At 42.7% G+C, this 23,320-nt stretch overlaps 1 protein-coding gene across 1 annotated transcript; it reads left to right on the top strand.

The window, feature by feature from the left end:
- The first annotated feature begins 4,702 nt into the window (after nucleotides 1-4,702).
- On the top strand, nucleotides 4,703-7,828 carry LOC138869183 (uncharacterized). Its single transcript, XM_070146781.1, has 3 exons — nucleotides 4,703-4,927; nucleotides 7,058-7,228; nucleotides 7,334-7,828. The coding sequence occupies exons 1-3, from the start codon at nucleotides 4,703-4,705 to the stop codon at nucleotides 7,826-7,828; spliced, it is 891 nt and encodes a 296-aa protein (XP_070002882.1).
- The last annotated feature ends 15,492 nt before the right edge of the window (nucleotides 7,829-23,320 follow it).

Genomic DNA, 23,320 nt, shown 5'->3' with positions numbered 1-23,320 from the left:
TCGCGAGGCTTTTGACCGCGATCGCGATGGGCAACTTCTGGGTAGTGTATAAGATTGCAAATTGGGACTTAACTCATTTTTATCTCTTTTCTCTCATTGGAGAAGATTTTTGGGCGATTTTGAAGGGAAATTTTCATCATCTATCACAAGGTAAGTGATTCTACTCGTTGTGAGCTATATACATCGATTATATATGGATTTTTACATGAAAACTTGTAGAAATTGTGGGACTTTGGAAGAAATTTAGTAATAATATTTTTGAGTTTTGTCCACAAAATTGGACATGGAATTGGGAATAAATTATATATTTGAGTTCATGGTATTGTGGGTAATATTTATCTTTAAAAAATTTCGTAATCTGGGTGTGTGGGACTTGAGGTTGAATTTGTTGATTTTTCGTGGAGTTGGGAATTGTTTATAATTGTTAAATTTTGAGTCTTTGAGTATATTTTAATTGGTTTGCACGTTCTTTGACTAGTTTCAAATCGCCTGGCTTGGTTTGAGGTGTTAGAGAGGTGTGGGAGTCGGTTATCGAATTTCAGAGCGAGGTAAGTCTCCTGTCTAACCTTGTAAGAGGAAATTTACCCCGTATGTGCTATACGTTACATGCTGCGTGTTATGGGATCTACACACGTATGAGGTGACGAGTGTCTGAGCGTATATTAGATTCTTGATTCCGTTTGGGTAGACATAGACTCACACCATGTTCTAATTGTACTATTTGAGTTATTCTTGCATGTTTAAATGCCTTAATTATTATTTTAGCCTGAGACTAGACTTGCGTAGAGTATCGAACTTTGTTATTTTATATATTTGACAAGCTACTTGAACAGTCATAGAAATTATACACCCCTTTAAGGATTTCTCCCCAGTTGTGCGTATTTGTCCAAAAGTTTTTTAAATTTCATAACTCACACATATATTCGTGAGTGGGACCAGTGACCGGTCAAGGTTTCACTATTCCTATAGGATCGGGTGGAACACCTCACCAGTACCATTATGGCATCATTCTGTTCTCCGTGGCAGTATTATGAGATGCACCTATGGATCGGGACGTACGACCTCGGCAGTGTACACTATTATTATGGGATCTGACCGTACGACCACTGCAAGATATCGTGCCATCACTCTTATGGGATCGGACCGTTCACCTCGGCAGAGTCGTGCGTAATATTCGATAAGGAGTCAATATACCTATGAGTCTTCCTCATTTGAGACATGACATTTTATTAGCTTTTGATCTTATATATATTCCATTCGAGGTAGTATTCAATAATTGAGAATTTGTATTTACTCTTCTGTTGAGTATCATGTTATGCACATATATCTGTTTTCACTGCTTTACTTGCCATGCTTCATACCATTCTACTTTTATTATACTTTCATTAATGGATCACTAGCAAGTGTCGATGTCGACCCTCATCACTACTTCGAGGTTGGGATAGATACTTGTTTACCTTGAAAATGACATTAACAATTATATTTGATTTGTGGTTCTCAAAATACGTGATTTATCTTAATGCTGGTTGTTAGGCGAATAATCCTAAGTACAAATGAACAAGAAACGATAAACAAACTAGCGTGGTCTCAAGATCAAGGGCCTCGAGCTCAGTAGTATGAGACCTCGAGGGCAGCCTTTAAAAGTTGATGATGAGCAATTAATGAAGAACGATGAATGAATACAATAAATAAGAAGTAATAAATGAAGAACAATGTAATAAATTCGTAGAGTAATCGTTGGGAATGTTTAGGAAAGAAAAGCAGAGAATGTTTTATTGTATTGTCTAGTGAAAAAGTCCCTTTACAAAAATGTTTGGGTCCCCTTTATATAGGAGGGGGAATCCCAACATAGTAAATGTCTAATAATAACTAGGAAATTCTATTGGTACAACTGTATAATGGCTTAGTACAGATTTGTACTATTCTTGCAGACCTAGTCAGCTCTAACCATGTATATTTGGGAATTTTCCCACCTTTCCATGATGATCATCGATTGCACTGCTTAGAGGTTGACCATAATGGGCCTTCGAAGTGCTCCCTTGAGGGACATACCTCGGGGTCGTACCTTAGGCTCTGCTTTGGGCTTCTCAAGGTTTGGACGTGAAGCGACATAGTAGCCCCAAAGTCGAACTCCCCAATTTTGGCCGTATACAGATATTTCCCGCGTGTCTTAGAATGAAATGATAAGAAACGACCTTGAGTTCTTTCCTCTTCGACACCCCCGTCGTAATGTCAGCCACATGAAATCATTAAATGGCATGACAGAAAAAATTGTACAGGGGTCTTATCAGACACGGTTCTCGAAAAGCCCATGAATCGCTATTGGTCGCCTTTTCAACTCCTCCAAGTGACCTATAAATACTCCAATTCCCTATCTTTCAAACCTTTGGAACATCTTCAGATCTTCAAATCTTTATTAACAGTTTCCTGTCTTCACTCTTCTTCTGTGTTCATTTCTTTGTCAACTTGCTTTGAATTTTTTGTTACAACCATGGCCAAAACTTCCAGGACAGTACCTCAAAAAAGGGAAGCGCCTTCTTCTTCATTCTCTTCTAAGAGCAAAAAGGTACTACCTACTAGTGTTGAGGAGTGCGTTCCTGGGCCCTTCGATACATCGTCTGATCTCAAAATTGAAAAACCTTCTTCGGTACCGGGCCGATAGGAGCCCATGTCTCGGTATATCAGTTTACTAACCGACGTAGAAAAGGTAAAACTAGATTGCCGCTGGGGATAGGCGGTGCAAGTAGAGATCCCTTTACCGGAAGAGGATGTGACTAAGCACAAAGCTGGCTTCCTTAGTGTATATACGTATCCCTTTACCTTAGGCCCTGTAGATTCTTCCTCTCCACCGATAGACCCGATGATCCTCGATTTCTGTAGAGAATATCGAGTGACGCTTGGTCAGATTTATCCTTATTTTTGGAGAATTATCTATTTGCTTAGATATTTCTCAAACATGGTCGAGGGGATGTCTTTCACCCTCGATCATCTGATCAGATTGTATAGCTCTCGCCTCTATCGAGGGGGCCTAGTTAGACTGCAACATCGATTTGCAAAGCATTTTTTGCCAACATTGATGAAGACAAAGACCGGGGGTGGATGAGCCACTTCGTTCGAGTTAGAACTTCGGACCTCATCCTTGTCGAGAAGATGCCATTCCAAGAGGAATGGAATATGAGGCGTAAGTGTTGTTTCACCGAGCATATTTTATTATCTGAATGTCCTCTTTTCCCCTTTTGAACTAACTCCTTTCTTTTTTGTATTAATTCTCTTCTATTTGCTTAGACACCGTGTGGTTCCTCGGCACGGGCAAGGACCTCTCGGGCTGGGTTAGACTTTTAGACTCCACCTTTTCGTATAACAAACACGTTTGGTATGATCTGGCTAAAACTCGATGCGAGGCTAAAAATCACGATACGCCTTCACCATTGTCACTTCTAAATCCCTTATGAATAGATTTTTTGGCGGTGTATTTGACTTTTAACGCATGTGCAGGCCTCGGGGAAGCCATTTCAATGAGACCGCCTCCTCCTGGTGAAGAGTAGACCCAAAAGCCTGCCAAAGACAGAAAGAGAAAGAAGGAGACGCTGGCGGAGTCCCCGAAACCAAAGAGAGCCATGGCTCGAAAGCCCAAAGACTGATGCAACGGTCCTAACTTCGGCAGCTGCTGAGAGTCTTCGTGCTGAAGATGAAGATGAATCGGTTGCCCATTGGTACATCAGGCAAGACGAAGTGTTGATGCTTCGACGGTCGCTGGGCGGAAGGCTGCCAAGTCTAAGGTGGTCGGTGCGGTCCCGCCTCATATTGAGGAGACCCCGGAGGAGGGTTTGGATGCATTTCGTGAGCCGACCATTGATCGGGATAAAACTTGTGCCGACGAGCACTTGCTTGGCGAACTCGAAGGATCCAGCTTTGAGGCCCTTCGAGGGAGAGAGGAAGCCCCGACAGAGGTTGATGCCTTAGATGACCCTTAACCAGAGCCGTCGTTTTCCCCAGGGCAAATAAGGAATGCCCGGAACAGGGAATCTTCCAATGCGAGGGCATCCCAAGGAGAGGATGACGCATTTGGAGACTTCTTTGTTAGTGTTGAAGAGGATGATGATCTCTATGCCCCAGTCATGCTTGAGGAGGCAGCGAAAGTCCAACAGGTGATTTAGACATAGCCTTTGTGCCATGAGTTTTGATCTTCTGTTTTTCTAACTTCTTTCCTTCATGCTACAGGTCATGATATTGTACGATCAGGCCTTCTCCAAGTTAAGAGCTAAACTAACTCATAGTGAGGAGGAGTTCGAGAAGCTCGCCACGGAGTCAAAAGAGCTAAAAACTCTATACGCCCGAAGGGAGGAGGATCTAAAAAATCTTCGAGCAGGCTCGGAGAAAGTGCTCCAAGAGCGGGCCAACCTCATCGAGCAGGTTGTTCGGTAGTCATGAGCTTGTTTTTTGTTTCCATAACTTGGTGTTTACTATCCTGACTCAGCATTTGCAGATTGAGCAAAAGGATTCCTTAGCGGAGCAGCTTCAGGAAGAAATTACGGCCAAAGATGTCGAGATCCTTTAGCTGAAGTGATGCAAGGATAACATGGCCCTAGAAAGGGATTCTCTCCGAGGGGAACTGGCCTCGACCTAGGGTCTTATTCATGGTGCTAAGGAGGAGGCTCACAAATTCCAGGTGCTTTATGCTGAGTTGGCTGTCGCGTTATCCATGGCCAAGTCCAAAGCCAATGATCTCTTATCCTCGTATCGGGATGACGCTGCTGCAGCAAATGCTCGAGCCAGGGAGATATATGAGGAGGACGAGCTCAAACTGGCTCGCACTCTTACACATGCTCGGTTGGAAGCTAGGAGAAAGGCCTTCGAGGAAGTGCATGCCAAGGGTTTTGACCTCTCCACCGAGATCGAAGAAGCGACTACTTCGTATGAGGGCTCTGTGAGTGGCTCGGGGAGTGGTCAAGATGAACACTAAGCCACCTTTGCTCTTTTTGCTTCTTCTTCTATTGTACATGGACTCTGCGTGGGAGTTTTGTAAATGCACCTTTGTAAATATATTTTTGTCAATTCAAAGGATTTAAATGTCTTCAAAGTTATGACTTTTAGTGTTCATGCCGAAGTCAAGCTTCGAACTGAATTTTAACTTTTTCAAGCTCGGTCTCGGAGCAACAGACATCCTCTAGATCGGGTCATTCTGGTTTTGATTTCATACCTTCCCTAGATCGGGTTGTTAAGGACTTTATTTAACTCCTCGATGCCTCGAACACGGGGTGGCAACATTATTCATGTGACATGACCGTGAAGTAACCGAAATGGCCCCATTGGTACATTTCCCAAAAAGTCATAATTGTATCGTGAGAGCTGATTGGCTATCAAAATTAATGAATAGTCGCCGCTCTTCTTGTATATGCTTTCTTTCCCTATTTTGAAGGCTCTGCCGCTTTGTGCAACTACCTTTTTCTGTAGAGTTCCTTTTTGGTGCTAGTTCTAGCGCCGCATCAGATCAAAGCTTTCGCCTGAGTTTTCGTCTTCCTTTTCTTGCGTTGAAGGAGGTATGGCTACCATGCCCAAAGCTACTCACCAGGAAAAAGGAAGTCCTGCCTCTGCTCCCCCCCGGCCGGTGGTACACCGCCGACGTTTGGTGAGCTAACTTCGACCTATTTCGTCGAAGAGAGATTTTACGATGGAGAAACCTCTCGACGTTCCAGGCCATCGAGAGCATGCATCGAGGTTCATTCGATCAATAGAAGAGAGACACCTTGAGGCTGTGAGTAGAAACTGCGGATGGGGCAAAAAGGTGAGGCTGCAGGTACCCTCACGGGAAGAGGATATTATGGCCCACTTAGAGGGGTTTCTTAACGTGTATACATACCCTTTTACGTTGGGTCCTCTCGACCGTCTCGTGCTCGAATTCTATTGAATAAATCGATTTACTTTGGCTCAGATCCATCCATCTTTTTGGGGAATTATGCTGATGATGAGATCTTTCGTTGAGAAGGCCGAGCTCGAGTTCACTCTTAGCCATCTCAAAAGATTGTATCGGCCTTTACATCATCGAGGTCTAATTACACTGTGACACCGATCCACCAAGCCCTTTATTTCCAGTGATGAGGAGGATAGGGATCGGGGATGGATGAGTCGGTTTGTTACAATGAGGACTATTGATATTATTCTTGCGGAGTTCCTGTCGTTTCTCGAGAAATGGAACTTCAAGCATAAGTGATACACTGTATTCCATTATTTTTGTTCTCTGTGGAGCCAGACTCCATAAAGGCATTTTTCTATCCTTTTCTGCAGCGATCCCGTGGATGCTAAATGAGGTCCCCGATCTTACAGGCTGGGCCCGCAAACTGGCGGCCTCTTCGACTTATGACAAGCGCAATTGGCGAGATTGTTGAAGGGCAAATGGGAGGCTAAGCACCATGGTACGTGCTATGTGGTTTTTCTCTTGAGGAGTACTTTCCCTTTCGTACACTAATTTATTTGTAGTAGGCATTGGTGAGTTTTCTAAGGTGAGACCGTCCCCTTTCGAGGAGGATGAGAGACCTTCGATTCTGAGACAGTGACGGATAATAAAAGGCAAAGGTCCTCGAAGTACAAGGATTCCCAGAGCAGGATCCACCTGGGGGCGCAAGGAGGACGTTGCCGCTGGCGAAGACCTCATTTTCATCGGTTGCTCTGTGAATATTAATGCCCATGGAGAGGATGACTCTATATTGATGGCTCGAACCAGGAGGCCTCCCGAGACTGTTGAGCCTACTAAACTTGAGGCCCATAGTTTAGAGGGAGAGATTCCACAAGCAAGGAGAGGTGACGGTCCTTCATGACCTGATTTGGCAGTTGGTTCTTGGTCGTCGGGAAGTGTTCCAATGAGAATGGGTTTTGATGCATGTCCACCCAATCAGAGTGCCTCGGGTTGTTCTACCGGGGCCGATGAGACCGAGCCGGTAGATGCCAAGTCGACCTTCGAGGAAGCTCAGTGGCTCTGCTTTATGGTGAGTTTTGAAGTTATTACAACTTTTCCAACTTCATGCTCTCTCCTTTTTAACGGAACACTTCTTTCTCATAGGCCTTCGATAAGCTCAAGTCTGAGTTGCTTCGCTGTGAGGCTAAGTTGCGTAAAGCCTTGAATGGGGAGAAATCTCTCAGGCTTCTTTGTGATAAGAAGACAAGAGAGCTGACACATCTTCGATCGGAGTTGGACCAAAGTCGTGACTACGAAGGCATCCTCGAGAAACAGGTAACTTCTATTTTGAGGGAACACAGGCTTCTACTCCCTTCTTTGGAAACTAACGTTTCGGTGTCCCAGTTGCAGAGAAAGTTAGAGATGCTGGAGCACCTTTAGGGCGAAGCTAACCAGGTCAGCTCTGAATGCAACTATTTGAAGGCACAAATAGATGCTCATGTTGCGGCCAAGAGGAATGCTTTGTCTAAGGCCTCCGACTTCAAGGTACAACTTCGTAATGCTCGAGAAGGCGACTCGGTCCAGGCGAGAAGGATTGCTAAGCTTGAAACAGATCTTTTAAAGATGAAGGCTGAAGCCATGGACGCTCGAGCCGAAGCTAAAGAGGTCCGAGCAAAAGCCGATAAGAAGGTGGCCATCTATCTGAAAGATGCTGCTAAAGCTTGTACGAAGTTGAGGGGGACTTTTGATCCAGAGAGGAGAAGCAATGAATATGCCCGATGCAAATCCCGGAGGGAAACTCTCGAGGATATTCACGGTAAGGGCTTCGATCTTTCGAAGGAGATAGAGCAGGCCAAGGCGGATGAGTTCGACGCCAAGTTCCTCGTTTCTGATGCTGAAAACAATGTGGATGGGGGAGATACTTGTTTACCTTGAAAATGGTATTACCAATTATATTTGATTTGTGGTTCTAAAAATACGTGATTTATCTTAATGTTAGTTGTTCGGCGAATAATGCTAAGTATAAATGAACAAGAAACAATAAGCAAAAAAGTGTGGTCTCAAGATCGAGGGCCTCGAGCTCAGCAGTATGAGACCTTGAGGGCAACCTTTAAAATTTAATGATGAGAAATAAATGAAGAACGATGAATGAACACAATAAATAGGAAGTAATAAATGAAGAACAATGTACTAAATTCGTAGAGTAATCGTTGGGAATGTTTAGGCAAGAAAAGCAGAGAATGTTCTATTGTATTCAATATTGTATTGTCTAGTGAAAAAGTCCCTTTATAAGAATGTTTGGGTCCCCTTTAAATGGGAGGGTGAATCCCAACATAGTACATGTCTAATAATAACTAGGAAATTCTATTAGTACAACTGTATAATGGCTTAGTACGAATTTGTACTATTCTTGCAGACTTGGTCAGCTCTAACCGTGTGTATTTGAGAATTTTCCCGCCTTTCCATGATGATCATCGATTGTACTTCTCCGAGGATGACCATAATGGGCCTTCAAAGTTCTCCCTCAAGGGACATACCTCGGGGTCGTACCTCACACTCTACTTCGGGCTTCTCGAGATTTGGATGTGGAGCGGCATAGTAGCCCCAAAGTCGAACTCCCCAATTTTGGTCGTATACAATACTTAGGTATGCATTGATTTATGTACTCATACCATACTTCTACACTAACTATGTAGGTACTGAGACAGGTACATTCAGTGGTCATCTAGGCGCGTAGGTGCAGTTGCAGAGGAAACTTTGTGGTGAGCTACATTCCATATTACGATCCGCAGCTGTCACAACCCAGAAACAACCCTGTCATGATGGTGCCTATCATGGAACCAGGACAACTGACACGTTCCAAATAATTTGGTATTTCATTAAAAGTTAGATAATAACCTTTCTCATACTGAAATTTCGTAAAAGAGATTAATTCAAAAACCAAAATGCGGAAGAAAAAGCTCGACCTTGGGTGTCACTAAGTAATTAGCAAATACTACAACTGTTCTGAAATATAACAAGACTAACATAGTTTGAGAGTAGCCAAAAGTACACTAAAAGGAAGAAAAATAAGGAGAAAAGTAGGACTGTGATCGCCAAGCAGCTACCAAAGTCCGCGACTGGAATAGTCAACAGCTGCTACCATCGCCTGAGATACCTGGATCTGCACACAAGGTACATGGGGTAACGTGATTAAACCAACTTAGTAAGTAACAAGTTCAAACTATGAACTGATAGGTAGTGACGAACATAACCTCAATAGGAAATAGAAATAAACTATGCAGAAGAAGTAGGTAGGCTATCAGTTCAATAATATAGCTCAAGCAGTAAAATAAATATAGATTTGAACAAGTTGAGATATAAAGCTCAGCTAACTCTACATGCCAATGCAGAAAATGCATGAAATGCACCACGTGCTCCCACTCTCAAGTGCTCAACTACTCGGTACTGCATATGGCCATCCGGCCCAGGGAAATCCATCCTATAACATACACAACACTAACTGCAAATCAACCAGTATCGAGGAACAAGGGTAATCCAACCCTGAGGAGAAATCCATCTCTAGGTATATATACATAAACACACTCAACCACTCCGTATCGGATATGGCCATCCGGCCCAAGGAAATCCATCCTGGAACATACTCATCGCTGACTATTAGTCACTCTACCGAGGTAAAGGGTAATCCAACCCTGTGGAGAAATCCATCTCCAGATATCAATACTTCGGATAAATCCATGTCCAGGGAAATCCATCCCTCAAAATATCATTTGTGCTCACTAGGGGTGTGTTACAGACTCCGGAGGGACTCATACAGCCCAAATGCTATCATAATCATCAACATAACCTTTGCGGCGTGCAACCCGATTCCATAACTGTACTCATAATCAAGCTCTCAGGCTCACTTAGTCATCACTCTCTAGTATCACACTAGCGGACTCACAATGCCATAAAATTAGCCTGAAACAATGCTATGATGTGACAAATAATAACAACTGAGGCTGATAAATGATATGTTATGCATGAATAAGACTAAGTAAAGAATATCAATGAATCTAATGAAATGACATCAAGAAACAATCACTCAGTTCTCAATAGTATCGGCGTGAAGCCCTAATAGGATAACTAGCATGATTTACAACACATTTACTTAATCACATGATAGAAACAAGGATATCGGTAAGAAAGAGTCACTAAGCGGTGTCATGGAATGAACCACACCATAATTCTCACGGTACGCGTCTGCACGTCCGTCACTTGGCATGTGTGTTACCTCAATACAATCATATACACATAGTTTAGTTCGAACCCTCAGAACCAAGTTTGGAAGTGTTACTCTCCTTAAACCAAGCCAAATCCTACTCCACTACGCCATTGCCTCTGGAATCGGCCTTCAATAATCCCGAATATAACCAAAAGCAATACAATGCAATCAATATAGGCCAAGGGATCAATTCCACAAGAAAAACTATCAATTTAGACCAAAATACTGAAATTCACCCAAACCTAGCCCTCGGGCCCACATCTCGGAATCTGACAAAAATCACAAAACTAGAAAGCCCTTTCACTCACGAGTCCATACATACAAGATTTATCAAAATCCGACTTAATTTTACCCATCAAATCCCCAAATCAAACTCTCCAATTCCCAAGCCCTAATCCCTTTACTTTCATCCCTAATTTCTACTAATTACATGCTTAAACAAATGAAAATCACCATAATCACGGGTATTAAGCTCAAGCAACTTACCTCAATGAAAACCCCCTTGATTTCCTCTTCAAAACTCTCCAAAAGCTCTAAAACTGGATGAAAAATGGTGAAGAATGACCAAAATTCGCGAAGGGTTTAATTTATACTTTTTTCCCGGGCATTTCTGCACCTGCGGCCTATTCCTCGCGCCTACGGGACCATACCTGCAGTTAAGGCACTGCATCTGCAATTTTCACTTAACTCACCAGCTTCCGCACCTGCGCCCCAGGCCTTGCAGGTGCGTCCTAATCTTCCACTCCTGCGACAAATTCCGCATTTGTGGTTTCTTCCCGCGTCTGCAATCATCGCACCTGCGGTCCCCACTCCATAGGTGCGGAAACATAAGAAGCAGCAGCTTCAACTGCAAAATCCCATTTCCAAATCCTCCATTAACCATCTGGATTCATCCCGATGCCCTCAAGACCTCAACCAAAAATACCAACAAGTCACATATCAGCATACGAACTTAGTCGAACCTTCGAATCACTCAAAGAACATCAAAACACCTAATCACCCTCGGATTCTATCCTAAGAACTTATAAACCTCCAATTTAAGCAAACGATGCCGAAACCTATCAAATCACCTCCGAATTACCTGAAATTTTGCACACACGTCACTAATGACACTACAAACCTACTCCAACTTCCGAAATTCCATTCCGACTCTGATATCAAATTTTTCCACTGCCGATCAGAACCGCCAAATTTCCAACTTTCGACAATTCAAGCCTAATTCTACCACGGACATCCAAATCACATTCCGGACGTGCTCCTATGTCCAAAATCACCTAACGGAGCTAATAGAACCATTAAGTAGTGAAAGGGAAGCGGAAGGGACATCTTGAACTCAGGGGAAAAGGACCTTAATGACAACAAAAGAAGTGCGTGTATTTCCCGATCAAAAAAGCCCTTGAACTCACCTCCATTCAACAAAGAAATTTCACACATGAACTCTTCTCGGGATTGGACTCTTTCTGACAGCCCTTTTGCCAGCGTAGATGAATCTTCTATCCAGATATGATTTTGACCCGTCTTCCAAGACACCTTCTTTTAGCTTTGATCATTTGACGCTGAGTGAAATAGTTCCTCGCTAAATAAAACCAAAGTTCCACTACAACCAAGGAAAGAGATAGATCACATCTTGGTCAAATGCCAATCTTCCTAGTTTGAAAGAGAAAAAGAGTGGAGATACGTGAAAAAAGATCACTCCTAACTAACCAGTCAAGTGAAAGGAGCCCGCTTACCCACTCCCCTTTCCCCCCATTGCTAGGAGCCTCGCCCTCTTGACATTCACATCCGAGATCGTTTACACATAAGTCGATATCCTGTCAACTTTCCAAACTTAAGTCTTCCCAAAAGAGATTAAGTGTCTCAAATTCTCTCTGAATCCACTCCAGACCCGAACCAACTGATCTAACATATCATAATATAGCTGAAGAACACAAAAAGAAGCATAAATGTGGAGACGGGGGTTAGAACTCTCGAAATGACCGGTCGGGTCGTTGCATCCTCCCCCTCTTAAACAAATGTTCGCCCTCGAACGGGTCTAGAAACATACCTAAAGCCTCAAATAGGTGTGGATATATGCTCCGCATCTCCCGCTCGGTCTCCCAAGTATCCTCCTCCACGTGCCAACCTCTCCACTGCACTTTCACCAAAGCTATATCCTTTGATCTCAACTTTTGGACTTGCCGTTCCAAAATAGCCATTGGCACCACGACATATGTCAAATCACCATCTAACTGAACCGTGCTAAAATCCAAAACATGAGATGGATCGTCGACATACTTTCGGAGCATAAAAACATGAAATACCGTAGGCACACCCGACAAGATAGGTGGCAAAGCAAGATCATAAGACACCTTCCTCATCCTCCGAAGCACCTCAAAAGGCCCAATGAACCAAGGGATCAACTTGCCCCTCTTCCCAAATCTCATAACACCCTTCATGGGTGAAAGCTTCAGTAGAACCTTCTCCCCAACCATGTAAGACAACTCTCGAACCTTTCTGTCAGCATAACTCTTTTGTCTTGACTGCTTTGTACAAAGCCGCTCCTCAATCACTTTCACCTTGTCTAAAGCATCCTACACTAAGTTTGTACCTAAAAGCCTAGCCTCGCCCGGCTCAAACCAACCTACTGGGGATCTACAACGTCTCCCATATAAAGCCTCATACGGAACAATCTGAATACTCGACTGATAACTGTTATTGTAAGCAAACTCCGCGAGCGGTAGAAACTGATCCCATGAATCCCCAAAATAAATGACACAAGCACGCAACATGTCCTCCAATATATAAATAATGCGCTCGGACTGCCCGTCCGTCTGATGGTGAAAAGCTGTGCTCAACTCAACCTAAATACCCAACTCTCGCTGCACGACCCTCCAAAACGGAGATGTAAACTAAGTACCTCTATATGAAATAATGGAAACTTTGAGACCATGTAGGTGAACAATCTCTCGGATATAAATCTCAGCCAACAGCTCTGAAAAATAAGTAGTATACACAGGAATGAAGTGCACGGACTTGGTCAGCCGATCCATAATCACCCAAATAGCATCGAACTTCCTTGAAGTCCGTAGAAGTCCAACTACGAAATCCATGGTGATCCACTCCCACTTCCATTCCGGAATCTCTATCCGCTGAAGCAAGCCACCCGGTCTCTGATGCTCATATTTCACCTGCTGACAATCCCCAACTATATTTTTCTTCATCTTCCTCCACCAATAATGTTGTCTCAAATCCTGATACATCTTCGTGGCACCCGGATGGATGGAATACCGTGAGCTATGGGCCTTCTCCCGAAGCCCATCTACATTGGGCACGCATATCCGACCCTGCATCCTCAATACCCCATCATCACCAATAGTCAAATCTCTGCCATCATCATGCAGAACCTTGTCCTTAAGGACAAGTAAATGAGGATCATTATACTGGCGCTCCCTGATATGATTAAACAAGGAAGACCGAGAAATCACACAAGCTAGGATCCGGCTTGGCTCTGAAATATCCAACCTCACAAACCTATTGTCCAAGTCCTGAACATCAACCGCGAGAGGTCTCTCCCTAATAGGAATAAATGCAAGACTGCCCATACTCACCGCCTTCCTACTCAAGGCATCGGCCACCACATTGGCCTTCTCCGGATGGTACAAAATAGTAATATCATAGTCCTTTAGCAGCTCTAACCATCTTAGCTGCCTCAAATTGAGATCCTTCTGTTTTAACAAGTGTTGGAGGCTACGATGATCAGTAAACATCTCGCAAGACACACCATAGAGATAATGTCTTCAAATCTTCAACGCATGAACAATGGCAGCAACTCCAAATCATGAACAAGGTAGTTATTCTCATGGGGCTTCAACTAATGAGAAACATAAGCAATCACTCTACCCTCCTGCATCAACACACATTCAATACCGACACGAGAAGCATCATAATATACCTTATAAGAGCCTGAAGCTGATGGTAAAACTAACACTGGAGCTATGGTCAAGGCAGTCTTGAGCTTCTGAAAGCTCGCCTCACACCCATCTGACCACCTGAAAGGAGCACCCTTTTGGGTCAATTTGGTCAAGGGTGATGCAATAGTTGAAAATACCTGAACGAATCGGCGGTAATAACCCGCCAAACCAAGAAAGATGTGAATCTCTATTGTTGAGGATGGTCTGGGCCAACTCTGGTCCACCTCTATCTTTTTCGGATCAACCTGAATACCCTCACTGGACACCACGTGCCCAAAAAATGCCACTGAACTGAGCCAAAACTTACACTTAGAGAACTTTGCATAAAGTTTCTCCTCCCTCAACCACTATAATACAACCTTCAAATTCTCTACGTGCTCCTCCTGGATACGAGCGTATACCAGGATATCATCAATGAATACAATAACAAACGAGTCGAGATAAGGATGAAAGACGTTGTTCATCAAATGCATGAATGTTGTTGGGTCAAAGGTTAGCCCAAAAGACATCACAAGGAACTCAAAATGACCATATCGAGTCTTGAAAGCTATCTTAAGAATGTCTGAGTCCCTAATCTTCAACTGGTGATACTCTGACCTGAGATCAATCTTGGAAAACACCCTCGCTCCCTGAAGCTGGTCAAATAAATCATCAATACGAGGCAAAAGATACTTGTTCTTGATTTTGGCTTTGTTCAACTACCTATAATCAATGCACAACCTCATAGTGCCATCCTTCTTCTTCATAAATAGAACAGGCGCACCCCAAGGCGACACACTAGGCCGAATAAATCCATTATCAAGGAGTTCCTGAAGCTGCTCATTCAATTCCTTTAACTCCATTGGTGCCATACGATACGGTGGAATATAAATGGGCTAAGTGCCCGGTACCAAATCAATAGCGAAGTTAATATCCTTCTCCGATGGCATGCCCGGTAGGTCTGTAGAAAATACATCTGGGAAATCTCTCACCACTAGAACCGAATCAATACTAGGAGTCTCTACATTGCAATCCCTCACCAAAAGGCCAAATAAGAAAGACAACCCTTCCCAACCATCCGCGGAGCCTTCAAGTATGAAATCACCCCGCTGGAACATAATTTGACGAACCTCGCCACTCAATCTGTAGCCAAGCATAGCCAACATCACCGTCTTAGCGTGACAATCCATAATAGCATGACATAGAGACAACCAATCCATGGCCAATATCACATCAAAATTGACCATACTAAGCTGCAAAAGTTCTACTCGGGTCTCCAAACCCCCAATAGTCACCACACAAGACCGATATACATGGTCCACAATAATAATATCGCCCACCAGAGTAGATACATTAACCGAGGAAACAAGAGACTCGCGGGGAATATCTAAATAATGAGCAAAATATGACGACACATATGAAAAAGTAGAACCGAGATCAAATAATACAGAGCCATCCTTGTGGAAAACTGAGATAATACTTGTGATCACAGCATATGAAGCAATAGCATCCGATCTGGCAGGGAGTGCATAGAAACGGGCCTGACCGCCACCTAATCGGCCTCCCCCCTCTAGGGCGACCCCTAGCTGACTGACCTCCACCCCGAGTTGGCTGGGTGGGTAGGGAAGTAACTGGTGCTGAAGCCGAAAGCTGACTCCTCTGCTGGGATGAACCTCCCGTAAAGCAGGGACAAAACCTCTTTATATGACCCAAGCCTCCACACTCAAAGCAACCTCTACCGGCCACTGGAAATGGGGACTGTAGGGAGACCCGAGCACCGAATACCCACTAGAAGAACCAGGCATAGATAAACCCTGAATTGATGGTGTATGAGTCGAACTCTGAGCAGGAAGGGCACTGAGAGATGAGTGGCCCTGATGTGAACTGTGAGAACCATGGCTAGATGATCCACCACGGTGACCCGGACGAGCTGCCTGAGCATGTTTGAATGGTGGTTCCCTCAGTGTCTGAAGTCCTTAAACAACCTGTTCGGGTGTACGGACGGCAGGATCTGAGTGCCTCCCCCGGCCTGGGAAGTAGTTGATATAGTAGAAACGGTGACCGCCTGAGCAAGATTGGTGCACACAGTCAAAATCTGAGCTAAGGTCTCCTAAAGACCTAGAATAACAATACACACAGCGGTGCCTGAGCTGGTCCTACTGGAGCATCCATAACTGGGACCTGATCATGAATTGGGGTGGCTGGTGGATCTGTAGGTGTTGCCCTAGCTACTGTGCGGGCTATACCCCTGCCCCTACCACGACCTTGACAGCGACCTCGACATCAGCCTTTAGTGGCCCCAATTGGTGGTACTGTTGGTCGTCCGTCCTGACCGGTAGCACGTGTCCTCACTATGTATGAGAGAGTAGAATAACAAAAGTTTAGTTACCAGAATCAACAGATTCACACAACAAGAATTGAAGAATGTGAAGTTTTCCTAAAGGTTCTGCAGCCTCTCGAAGATAAGTACAGACGTCTCCGTACCGACAAGACTCTACTAAACCTGCTCATGACTAATGAGACCTATGTAACATAGTCTTTAATTCCAACTTGTCACGACCCGAAACCAACCCTATCATAATGATGCCTATCATGGAACCAGGACAACCGACACATTCCCAAATAATTCGATATTTCATTAAAAGTTAGATAATAACCTTTCTCATACTGAAATTTTGTAAAAGAGATTATTTCAAAAACTAAAATGCGGAAGTAAAATCCCGACCTCGGGTGTCACTAAGTCATGAGCAAATACTATAACTGTTCTGAAATATAACAAGACTAAAATCACTGATCGCCAGGCAGGATACATTGCTATCTCTAATGAAACTCCTATACTAGAATATTCAACAGCCACTACCATGGCCTAAGATACCTGGATCTGCACACAAGGTGTAAGGGGTAACGTGAGTACACCAACTCAGTAAGTAACAAGTCCAAGCTATAGATTGATAGGTAGTGACGAACGTAACCTCAACAGGAAATAGAAATAAATTGTGCAGAAGAAGTAGGCATGCTATCAGTTTGGGAATAAGCTCAAGCAGTAAAATAAATACAGATCTGAACAATGTGAGATATAAAGCTCAACTAACTCTACATGCCAATGCATAGAACGTATGAAATGCACCATATGCTCCCACTCTCAAGTGCTCAACCACTCGGTACTGCATATGGCCATCTGGCTCAGGGAAATCCATCCCAGAACATATACAACACTGACTGCAAGTCAACTAGTACCAAGGAACAAGGTTAATCCAACCATGAGGAGAAATCCATCTCCAAGTATATAAACATAAACACACTCAACCACCCGGTACCGTATATGGTCATCCAGTCCAGGGAAATCCATCCTAGAACATACTCATCGCTAACTATAAATCACTCGGTACTGAGGTAAAGGGTAATCCAACACTGTGGATAAATCCATCTCTAGATATCAATACTTCAGACAAATCCATGTCCAGGGAAATTCATCCCTCAAAATATCATCTGTGCTCACTGGGGGTGTCTTACAGACTCCGGAGGGACTAATACATCCCAAGCGCTATCATAATCATCAACATAACTGCTGTGGCGTGCATCCCAATCATAGAACTATCACTCATAATCAGGCTCTCGGCCTCACTCAGTCAACACTCTTCAGTATCACACACATGGGCTCACAATACCATGAAACTAGCCCGAAACAATGATATGATGTGCCAAATAATAACAACTAGGACTAAGACATGATATGATATGCATGAATAAGATTGAGTACAGAATATCAATGAATCTAATGATATGACAGCAAGAAACGACCACTCGGGTCCCAACAGTATCGGCATGAAACCCTAACAGGATATCTAGCATGATTTATAGCATATTTACTTAATCACATGATAGAAACAAAAATATCAGCAAGAAAGAGTCACTAAGCGATGCCATGGAATGAACCAGGCCACAATTCCCATGGCGCATGCCCGCACGCTCGTCAGTTAGCATGTGCGTTACCTAAATACAATTATATAGCACATAGTTTGGGGGTTCGAACCCTCAGAACCAATTTTGGAAGCGTTATTTACCTCAAACCAAGATAAATTCGACTCCGCCACGCCCTTGCCTCTGGAATCGGCCTCCAACATCCCGAATCTAACCAAAAGCAATACAATGCAATCAATATAGGCCAACGAATCAATTCCACACAAAAAAATATCAATTTAGACCAAAATCCCGAAATTCACCCAAACCCAGCCCCAGGGCCCACATCTCAGAATCCGACAAAAATCACAAAACAAGAAAGTCGTTTCACTCATGAGTCCATACATACAAGATTTATAAAAATCTGACTCCATTTGGCCCCTCAAATCCCCAAATACAACTCTTCAATTCCCAAGCCTAATCCCTTCACTTTCATCCCGAATTTCTACTAATTACTTGCTTAAACAACTAAAAATCACCATAATCACGAGTATTAAGCTCAAGTAACTTACCTCAATGAAAACCCCCTTGATTTCCTCTTCAAAACTCTCCAAAAGCTCCAAAACCAGATGAAAAATGACCAAAATTTGCGAAGGGTTTAATTTATACCTTCTGCCAAGGTATTTATATAGTTGCAGCCTATTCCTCGCACCTACGATCAAGGCACCGCATCTACGATTTTCACTTAACTCACCAGCTTTCGCACCTGCGCCCAGGCCTCGTACCTGAGGGCTCGCAAGTGCATCCCAATCATCTGCTCATGCGACAAATTTTGCATCTGCGGTTGCTTCCCATGTCTATGATAATTGCACCTACGGTCCCCACTCCGTAGGTGCAAAAACATCAAAAGCATCAGCTTCAGCTGTAAAATCCCATTTCTAAATCCTTTGTTAACCATCTGAATTCATCTTGAGGCCCTTGGGACCTCAACCAAAAAATTACCAACAAGTCACATATCAGCATACGAACTTAGTTGAACCTTCGAATTGCTCAAAACAACTTTAAAACACCTAATCACTCTCGGATTCAAGCCTAAGAACTTATAAACTTCCAATTTCTGCAAACAACGCCGAAATCTATCAAATCAACTCCGAATGACCTGAAATTTTTCACACACGTCACTAGTGACACTACGGACCTACTCCAACTTCTTAAATTCCATTCCAACTCCGATATCAAATTTTTTCATTGCCGACCAAAACCGCCAAATTTCTAACTTTTGCCAATTGAAGCCTAATTCTACCACGGACCTCCAAATCACATTTCAGATGTGCTCTTAAATATAAAATCACCTAACGGAGCTAACAGAACCATTAGAATTCACATCGAGATCATTTGCACATAAGTTGATATGCGGTCAACTTTCCAAACTTAAGCCTTCCCAAAAGAGACTAAGTGTCTCAAATTCTCTCCTAATCCACTCTAGACCTGAACCAACTAATCTAACATATCTTAGTATGGCAAAAGAACACATAAAGAAGCATAAATGGGGAAACAAGAGCTATAACTCTCAAAACGACTGATCGGATCGTTACAGCATCACACACATTCCTCGTCTTATTCATTTACTATATTCTGTCTATTTTCCGTTTGAGACATTTGTTGTAGTAGTATTATATATCTAGTCGATGCTCATGTACTCTTGACATCGGATTTTGGAGATTTAAATTCTTGTTCTTGGTTATATTCTATTGTGATATCTGGATTTATATTTTGATCACGTTCAAGTATTTAAAATAATATCAGTATTTTAATATGAAAATGAATGTTTTTGGTTATTTATTTCATTATTTGTTTCGAGGTGTATTTTGAATTATCTATTGGTGTATTAATTTAAATTGTTGGTTTGCCTAATGACATCATTTGGCGCCATCACGACCTACGGTGGGAATTAGGTCGTGATAGCTTGGTATCAGAGCACTAGGGTCATTTAGGTCTCACGAGTCATGAGCAAGTCTAGTAGAGTCTTGCAGATCAGTACAGAGACGTCTATACTTATCTTTGAGAGGCTACAGGGTTGTTATGAGAACATCCCTTTCTTGATTCCTTGTCGTGCAATTTGATTTCGTTCGAAACTTACGTCTTCAGTTCCTTCCTACTCATTCATATGTGATGTCGAGCATTCGACATCAGTTGGGCACCGATAAGTTGTGGTGATGATACCGATGTGGAGCAATATGTTTTTCCCTGCATTAGGAGGGTGGACTACTATCGTCGCCTCTCGAAGGGGTGTCCACTCATTTTAGTCCTGTGTTGGTCTTGCCCACAGGTTCAGTTCTATACAATATTGTTATCGTAGTATTGGTGTAAAGGTTGGGGGTGTTTACTTACGTGTAATGGCAGTGAATGCTTCAGGAAGAGGATTAAGCAGTTTGTTATTGGAAGATTCGGTATTTAATTCCAGCGCAGGAGAGTCAATTGGACTATAGACGTTCAGGCTTTGGTTGACGGAGTTGCGAGATTTGATATTTCCGAATTTGGTGGAATTCTTGTTTGTGTTGTTGTGCCATCGTCCTTTTTTGAACGTATTAAGGCTTGTCAGTGTGATGGTCTTCATTTGTTTGCCTTTGGGGGAATGGTATTACGAAGTGGTTCTTAAGAAGTGGTTGTCGGAGTTGATGGTCTGTTGCGACTCCAGGATCAAATCGGTGTTCTTATTGTTGATGGTTCGAGGGGGATGATCCTCAAGAAAGTTCAGAGGTTGTGGTATTTTATTATTTCGTGTGCTACGGAGATCGAACAGGATTGGAGGCAACATTATTGGTGGCGAAGGATGAAAAAAGACAATGTTGGATATGTCTTGCGATTATTGAATTGTTAGTAGGTCAAGTACAAATTGCAGAGATCGATTAGTTGCCTTGGAAGATGGCTAGACCAAAGCGGAAGTAGGAGGGTATCGTATGGATTTTGTGGTAGGGCAGCCATATGCTTGAGAAAGCTTAGTGTGATTTGGGTCATGGTGGACAAATGAATAAGTTTGTGTATTTTGTTTGAGATGGTGACTTCTTGCTCGGGAAGTTCGAATGTGACGAAAGAAGTTGTTCGAAATGCAGAGGGAATATGAACTCTTGATTATCATTTTAGAGATGTAATATGGTCTCGAGCCTTGAACGTGTTGTTGGGCCTTCAGTTAACATAATACATATTCTTACGACTGGCGGACGAGTGTGGAATTGGGAAGATTAATTGATTTAATAGTGGTTATAACCATGGCAATGTCATTGGATGATGTCTATATGGGGTTACACAGGTAGGCTATCTCCTGTGAGAAGGTTAGGGGTTGCATGATTTCTTATAAGGTTTGTATGAAGAGTTTTACCTTCAATACTGTGGGATGCATGATTTCTTATAAGGTTTGTATGAAGTGTTTTACCTTCTATACTGTGGGATGCATGTACTGTGATATGGGTCTGGATCACTTGAAGAAGATGGCGCGATTGTCATGCGATTAAGTATGCATTGGGGCTGATAATTCGGGAGGTGTTGTGATTAGTACAACAAGAAGTTTTGAGAAGTTTGGCTAAGTAACTGTGTGAGATCATGGTAGCCAGGAGGAGAAGTCATTGTGGGTCCTTGGATTTTGTGATTGTGGCTTAAAACCAGGTGGGGGATCCTGCTATCGATGATTGAGTCACATGGTCATGTGTCCTTGCAGTTTCTGGATTTCGGTACTTTGGTGGATTAGTTAAGACTGGGGAAGAGGGCATAAAAGGTAATTCGAGCAACAAATTTGATGGATGTGTGCTACATTTCACCTTATTGGTATGTGAAGGTTGTGGAATGACTCAGATTTGATATTTCTTTGTGATGTGATGTGCAAAGGAAGGGATTTATTTGGTTGCTTCTTTTGGAGTATTTGTATGCTAATGGAGCACTAATTGTTCGGCTATTTATTTGGGACTAGCTTAGAGTGGGCGACTCTCAATAATAGTTCTAGTGGATTCTAGATTTAAAGTATGGTGCCTAAGGATTTTCGGGTTCGTTGTGTGGCTAAGGATTTATGTCACGATCCAAAATCCCTCCTTAGGAGTCGTGATGACATGCAGTCCCTAAGACTAGGTAAGCCTAACACATAAAGAATTATCAATAAATTTAAACCAGTTAATTATTAAACATGAACCAAAAATTTCTGTACAAAGCCGTCAATCCAAAGCAGATATATAACATCCCAAAATAAGTAGTACATGTCATAAGTTTTCTAAGATCAACTAAGAATATCAAATAAATCACTGTTTGGAATAGATGTAAACAATAGCTAAATAAAGCTTCAGAAGGTGACCCTGAGGCCTACGAACACAACGGCAGGTAAACCATGAAGTCTTTGCCGCAACTCATAGTCAGCTAACTAATTGTCACGACCCCAAACCGGACCCAGTCGTGATGGAACCTCTCGTGAAGACGAGGCCAGCCGATACAATTTCCAAATCAACCATTTTCCATTAAAAGTTGTTTTTATACCATTTATAAACCAATAATCTCATAATGAACATTTAAAAGAAAAATGCGAAATAATTACACAAGCCCGACATCGGGGTGTCACTAGTCATGAGAATCTACCAAGGTCTGAATACAACAAGAGTCTAAAAATGTACTAAATACAGTAATAAAATGAGAGGAAGGAAGCAGTGCTGCGAACATCGTGCAACCACCTTGCTAACTCTGATGACTCTGCGTCTGAGCAATCAACACCCGATACCGGGTTCCGAAATACCTGAATCTTCACATGAGGTGTAGGGAGTAATTTGGGTACTCCAACCCAGTAAGTAATAAGAGTAAATAAAGACTGCAGTATAAAACGATGAATCCACATTTATGATAAACTCAATAAGCACAACAGGCTTTCAAATCGGAATACGAGTCAATCGTCTCATTTTAAACCTAGCTTTCGGTAAAAATCATTTGAAAATGCCTTCCAACAGTTTCAATAGGGGTTCAATAAAATTTATAATAAAAGAGATAAAAACAATAATCGGCCCCTCGGGCAAAACACAGTTCGCATACAGCCCCTCGAGCAAAACAGAAATTTCACAACCCTTTTCATAACTTAGAAACTTCAGTTTAAATGAAAGATTATTTAAACGTTTGTTCAGCATTTTCAATAGAGGCTTGGTTTAAAGATGAGTGAAAGCAGTAATCAAATCAACATGTTCAATAGAAACTCACTTTAAAGAGGAGTGAAACAGTAAGTTCATAAACCAGCTCCTCAGGCAAAACATCACTCATGTACATGTATATCTATGTAGTCCCTCGGGCAAGCCTCTCAGTAACTCGTGA

This window comes from Nicotiana sylvestris, chromosome 5, assembly GCF_000393655.2.
Source record: "Nicotiana sylvestris chromosome 5, ASM39365v2, whole genome shotgun sequence".
In the NCBI taxonomy this organism is placed as follows: domain Eukaryota; kingdom Viridiplantae; phylum Streptophyta; class Magnoliopsida; order Solanales; family Solanaceae; genus Nicotiana; species Nicotiana sylvestris.
Note: the sequence above shows the minus strand (reverse complement) of the source record. Positions and strands in the feature narration are given on the sequence as shown.